General features: G+C 42.2%; 1 protein-coding gene across 1 annotated transcript; it reads left to right on the forward strand.

Moving 5' to 3' along the window:
* The first annotated feature begins 287 nt into the window (after positions 1 to 287).
* On the forward strand, positions 288 to 2,267 carry LOC124701713 (probable E3 ubiquitin-protein ligase RHY1A). The gene is made up of 2 exons (XM_047233807.1): positions 288 to 518; positions 1,495 to 2,267. The coding sequence occupies exons 1-2, from the start codon at positions 288 to 290 to the stop codon at positions 2,077 to 2,079; spliced, it is 816 nt and encodes a 271-aa protein (XP_047089763.1). The 3' UTR covers positions 2,080 to 2,267.
* The last annotated feature ends 4,546 nt before the right edge of the window (positions 2,268 to 6,813 follow it).

Here is a 6,813-nt window from a genome sequence, read left to right on the forward strand (position 1 = left end):
ATCACCGTCCAGTCCACTGGTCAAGGTCCCTGTGTCCCGTGCCTGGCATAGTGGACGGCATGGCAGCCCCGGCACACCTTCCTCCGCTCCTTCCGTCCTCTCCTACACGTACGTAACCCTATCCACCCAACCGGATCACCGGCATAAAATAAGCACGGAGCCTAACCAAAAGGGATTCCACACCAATCGTGCCGCGAAATCCTTGTCTTTGTCGCGCGCCTAATCCAGTACGGCCGCTCTCGCTCACCGGGGGATCCGCCCGCCCGCCCGCCCGCCGCCCGCCGGCCATGACGAGCGCCTCCGAGCTCTTCACCGCCCGCCGCGCCCGCGCGCCGCGCCTCTCCGAGCCCGACCCGGGCCCGGATCCGCACGCCGACGGGCCGCACGACCCGCACGGCCTCGGCGGGCGCCGGCGCCGACGCGGCTGCCGCTCGCGCCGCCCGCTCGACGCCGCCGGGGACGTGCGCCAGCACCTCCACACCGGGGCCCCGCCCTCGCGCCGACGCGGCTCCTACACGGTCAGACCCTCTCCCCCTCCCCCTCCCTCCTTCCCCGCCCGTTCGGTCGTTGTAATTCTTGTGCTCTGCTTAGATCGAGACGCTTCATGTCTTAGCTCATTGAATTCTGAGAGGATTAGGAATACTACTGTAATTTGACGCCGTGCACGATGCTGCGGTGATCACGAAGCGACGGGTTCCGATCTGCAGCCTCGATCCTCGTAGCTCAGGAAATGGGCAACGAACACTCGCAAAAGTAAACTAAAATCATAGTGGGAAAGAAACTACAAGGGACCTCGCCGGCAGGACCGTGGGAGGTCAACCTCTGCTCGTTCCGTTCTGCCGAAACCATCGCTAGGCCGGCGCGGCCTGATCTGCGGACTGCAGTTTGCTCAAGCGGCGTACTGAAAAGCAGCGTGCAATGATTAACGACGACCTAGACAAACCATTTCATGATCACTATGGGGCAAAACAAAAGGTAGCTGCGTTCTCCATCTCCGTGAGCCATCGAAGAAGCTCGCCGCTGCTTCCATTTTCTAACACCCAATATTGTTTACTAGAAATCTAGAATAGATGGCCAGACATATAATTTGAGATACGGGTAAATTAACCTTCATGTCAGTGCCAAATTGATTCCGCAATCCAGGCTCAGCCTGTGGTTGTTGAATTGTGCCGTGTTGAACTTATTTTACAGTCTGCTGCATTATAGCCACGAAAGTAGGGAAACGGAGCTTCAGGTGTTACTGCCTTTTCGATAATTTAATTTCAGTTTACCGCTTTTTTCCTATCTTATAACTGAATAGCTGGCAGTATTCTTGCCCTGTTCCACTAAAAAGAGGGAATAAAAACTTAAAATGTACTCCCTCCGATCCATAATAAGTGCCGGGGATTTACTACAAAGTTGGATCGGAGGGAGTAGCTAATATGCATGTTTTCTTTCTTGTTTATGATTCATGTATCATGAAATGTAATCTTGGGTCATTTCTGCTGTTTACAGGACCGCATATTATCGTACATAGACAATAACAGCATCGGGGATTCTGCAGCTACGAGGAACCGACTTGATAGGCTGATGTTCAGGACGAATGAGCGGCTGCCTGGCGCGGTACTGCAAGCACAAGCACGTGTTCTAGAGAGGCTAAGAGGCGTTTCTATTGGCTCATCTGCCTCCAGGCCATCGATCACATTAGATGAATTTTCCGCTACGGATGTGTTCAGAATCATGGACTTCGGAAGCAGGGAAGCCCCATATGAGTCAAATTGGCCTACCTCATCATCCGTCCAGCTCAGCAGCGGCGAGGATGAAGAAAGCCCATCAGTCGCTTCTTCTACTTTGAATAGGACACGTGGACTAAGCAAGAGGTCCTTCCTTAGGCTACAGATAGAGATATTTGAGGCTAAGAAAGATGATAACAGGGAGGCATCGCCTGAATGCTCGATTTGCCTCGATGGTTTCTACGACGGAGATGAGCTGATAAGGCTGCGATGCGGGCACAGGTTCCACTCAACCTGCTTGGAGCCGTGGGTGCGGAAATGTGCAGATTGCCCATACTGTCGAACAAACATAAGGTCGCGCTCCTGACAACAAATCATAAGTTCGGAACCGCCACTTTGAGTAGGACTATAACTAGACAATGATGTGTTGTTGTAACTCGATGTTTTGTGCATGTCTATTGCACCGGGACTGCTATGTAGTATTACATTTAACTTGTATACGGATATCTTGTGTGGATGAGGGCTGATAGTTTATAGCAACCACGGTTGCCTGTACATCTGAGAACTTGAGAAAGATTGACTACAAATAAACACATCATTGTCATAAAAAAGAGCAAGAAGTAGTGATATTACACGTCTATCATTATGAAATTCGAGGCTAACACTTCATGTACTTCCTCTTTCTCAGTTTACTAGTCTTCTTCGTATCCCTAGATCAACAATTTGACCTATATAATTTAAATTATATAATATAAAAAGTATATCATTAGGAAATAGAACATCTAAATTTTCTAATGATATAATTTTTATAACATATAACTAATACTAACTTGATCAAATTTGCGACATAGGAGTACACTGAAAAGCTAGGTATTGGACCATAGATACACTTAAGCTTAAGGTTTAGAAGTAGGGCAAGAGATAGGGCTATATCCTATATTGATAGAACCTTCTGCCAATAATGTGGGAGGTACGAGAAGGATGCTCATAGATCTGTTGGGACTTGGGAGTCTTGCATACTTCCAATTTTGTTGTACTCCGTAGTAGATCTAAAGCCACAGATCATATATATATATAGTTAAGCTTAAGGTTGGTAGTAATATTTTCCTTTAGTGAAGAAAGGAACAGAGAGGGCTAGCTTTGCCCTCGTAGTTGTATTTACCATTGTGTGGTCTGAATGTGAATTCTTCTATTTTTTTATTGTATTAAGTCTAACTTTGTCTCCTAAATACTCCCCCAATCACCCTCCATAATTCTTGTTGTGACAAAAATTATGAAAGGGAGGGAGCAGACCCTAAACAGTTCCATGTGTTCATCGCAAACATGGTTGAAAGTATTCGATATTGGCAATTGACCATTAGTTTCTCTTATATTACAATTTTCAAACCTAATAATATTTTTCATACCTTACAATGAACAAATGAAATCATAATCACCAAAACGTACATATAAAAAGAACAACAATGAGTAAGACTACTCATAGTGGGAGTAATATAGGTAGTAACATCACACATTCAAGACACTTTGGTGACATGACATGATAATAAATAAAGAAAAATACTGAGTTGGTAACTAATTATATGTTACCATAACATCACACTTCCCAATACAAGATGAGTCTACAACCTAATAAATATGACTTTGCATGATACCACACATATGTTACTACCCACTATAGAGGTACTCCCTCCATACCGGATTAATGGGCAAATTTTGGATTTGAAGATCAACCATTATATTAGGCAAATTCGGCAATTAACTGCAGCAATTAAGTGGAGCGTGCGTGGTATGAGTCTCCAACTGGTTGCATGTGGTATGAGTCATGCATGCGATGTGAATTGACGAGTATTTTACCTCGATGGTTTAGTATGCAGGGATCGCGCGTGGGCCTCGTGGAGATGGTTCAGTTCCTGTATTTAATTTAATCAACGAAACGATTAGCGGAGTAATTTCGAGCCAATCACAACATGCCTTGTTCCCGCTGCTTCAGTTAATTTGCCCATTAATCCGGTTTGGAGAGAGTAATAACATAGCATGTAATATGTTTATGTTACTACTCTATTTTATTCCCCACTATGACTAGTCTTAACAGATTTAAGACTATCACCACTTAAGAGTAGGACATGTGAACTGGAGAATGACGGTTAATATGAAGACTGGAGAATTAAATACTTACACCGATCGAACTCCTAGAATTTTGCTAGCTATTGGTTGATTACTTGGGTTCTCCTTGTCTGGACCGATTACTTGGGTTCGACAGAAGGAAGACACTCGACATACATATGAATATGAACACAGAAGTTACCCAACTCTGGATCACATCCTAACTCAACTGGGCCAAATTTCTCAGTGCAATTTGCACTTACAAACGGACAGATTGGCTCGGAGTGTATGAACACCCACTTGTTGAGTAGGAGTAATTTGCATGCAGATTGGACGCCGATGCAAACAAAGTTTGGATCTTTCCGTTAGAGAAGTCAAGCGCCGTTGCCACATCAATGAAAAATTGAGGCGCAGTGAGTACAAATAAACACGTCCTTGCTATGAAAACATCTGGAAAAAAATCATGACATAATCACAGTCCACATCAACCATGCCATAAAATTCCAAACCATCCACAACTTGACGGACAAAAAACTAGGATGTACACAATATCATGCAAAGAGAATAATGAAGATATTCGATACGGAATTTGTCTTTTTCGTACTCTTCCCAGGTTTTGTGTTTTGAATTGAACATTTTTAACTAGATTATATCAGTGTAGCTATATAAGAATCCAAGGTAAGGTCGATATGCTTCTGTAGTTTTCTGAAACTCTGGAGGTTGCCAATCTAGGCGGTAAGCTGGAATGCATGTAAGTGCTCTTTCCGGTTAAGTGTGTCTAAGTGTGTGGCTGTGTGTATCCTAGTTATACAGAGTGCCAGGTGTAATATTAAACTAAAAAATAAAGCGTTCTTTATCGAAAAAATGCTCTTTCCCGTGCTTCGGTCGCCAAATATCGCGGGTAGCAACATGCTACAGAGCGAGTAGCAGCATCAATTGTACATGATTGATGATACCACACACAGAGTCTTGAGCATTATACAACAACATGATGTAGGAGTAACCCATTACCTTCTGGGTGGAATTGCCGCAACATGGGTATTCTTCTTAGGGAGAATTATTGGGGCGTTGAAAGGATATGGAGCCCTCTTGTGTGGTTTTGGTAATTGATGATAATTTCTATAGACTAATGGTTGTATTGAGGTTCTCTATTAGATTGTGTCCATAGGCAATGCTTGAGCCATATGTTGGTCTCAAGGTTTCAAGATGAAGAAGATCAAGTGCAATGTAGAAAACAGATGAAGACGGTGTAGAAGATGAAGAGGGATGAAAACGGTGTTGAAGAGGGATGAAAACAATGGCGTGTATGTTGAAGAAGTGGGATGAAGATAGTGGAATGTACAATATTGAAGAGGGATGAAAACGGAGCTTGCCGGCTCGAGCGGAACGCGCAAGGTCAAGGTTTGTGCTTGGTAGGATAGTTGGTCGCATCGTCGGAGAGAGCTCAAACATTGCATGCATTATATCGTGTTTCCTGGTTGTTAATTGGTTCTTATCTATGAGATATTTTAGAGCTTGTTTTCATTCTCATGACAAGTCCTAACTCATCAGAAACGGATACCGGATGCATCTCATGTTGCGTGTTCGAGTTGGATGATTTTCCCGGTTTATCGTATTGAGAGGTTGTACCTCTAAATTTATAGAAAATCATACTTCACTCATTTCCATGTTTTCACCTTGTGTGAAGGTAGCTCTTGTCGTCTTATTTCTAGCAAAATTGGTTTCGCTGCATTCCGAGTTTCCTAGCTCAAGATATCGCATTTCTCTTATCTTCTATCTATTATATACTAAAAGCAAAATAGGGGTGTTTTTCGAGGCGCCGGGTTAATCCACATAAGCTTAAAAATATATAAACCGATGATTTTAATCTTTACGTCTAAAAATTAAAGATAAGAAGTGTTACGTACAACAATACACGTGTGTAAAAGTAAATTTATAACACGTCTGTCACATCTTATAACTACAAGATTGTGTAATTTCTATACGTATCCGTATACTTCTTTTAAAACATAGACTCAGGAAAAGATTAGCTAAATGTGGAAGGAAGTCGTACAGGACTAGATGCAATTTCAATGCAATGCACGGTTTAGATAAAATATGGAAAACAAAAGTGAGAACAGTCCATGATGAACTCTTATTGTCATATGACTCTACTAGGGGCAGACCTTTTACCTTTATCACGGTAGCCAATCTATAATAATTTTTATGGCACGTACAAGATTAGGCCTGCTGAACAACCAATGCATGTGCATCTTAGCATGCAAATATAGTTTTTTACGTGAATTGAACAAACACAAATTTTAGCAATCAGGCTAATCCATGAACTTGATTAATATACATCATGTTATTTCTTTTATCTTGGCAGGTGTTTCCTAAAATTTTCCTCAAACCGGGGTTAGCAGCGAGAAAATTTGTGTCAAACAAAAATACTGGAATATATATAATTCGCTCACATTTATTTTCTACAAATCTCGAACGGTATTACAGCCGGTATTTACGAAAATCAGTAATAATGGTGACCACCGGTATTTTATCCACCCGAGATAGAAAAAACTATAATATACGCTAATACGTCAGCATAGAAAAATAGAAGAGGCAGTCGTGGTGCAACCTCTTTTTTAAAAAATAACGATGGATTTAAATATCGCTATTTCCGGAAACTGGTAACGTCGGTGAGCACTGATATTTCTTCATGCCCGGGATAAATAATTGCTGATAAATGCTAATACGTACCTGAGATAAAAGAAATGATTATAAACGCTATACGTCAACATAGAAAAATACAGAAGTCAACGATGGTGCAACCTCTTTTGAAAAAAATGATAGCGGATTTAAATATCGATATTTTCCGGAAACCGGTAATATCGGTGAGCACGATATTTTTTATACCCAAGGTAAATAATAGCTGATAAATGCTAATACGTCGATATAAAAGAAATTACGGAAGGCATTGGTGGTGTATCAACAACTACCTCTTTTCAAAAACTAACGACATAGA

This window comes from Lolium rigidum, chromosome 3, assembly GCF_022539505.1.
Source record: "Lolium rigidum isolate FL_2022 chromosome 3, APGP_CSIRO_Lrig_0.1, whole genome shotgun sequence".
Classification (NCBI taxonomy): Eukaryota; Viridiplantae; Streptophyta; class Magnoliopsida; order Poales; family Poaceae; genus Lolium; species Lolium rigidum.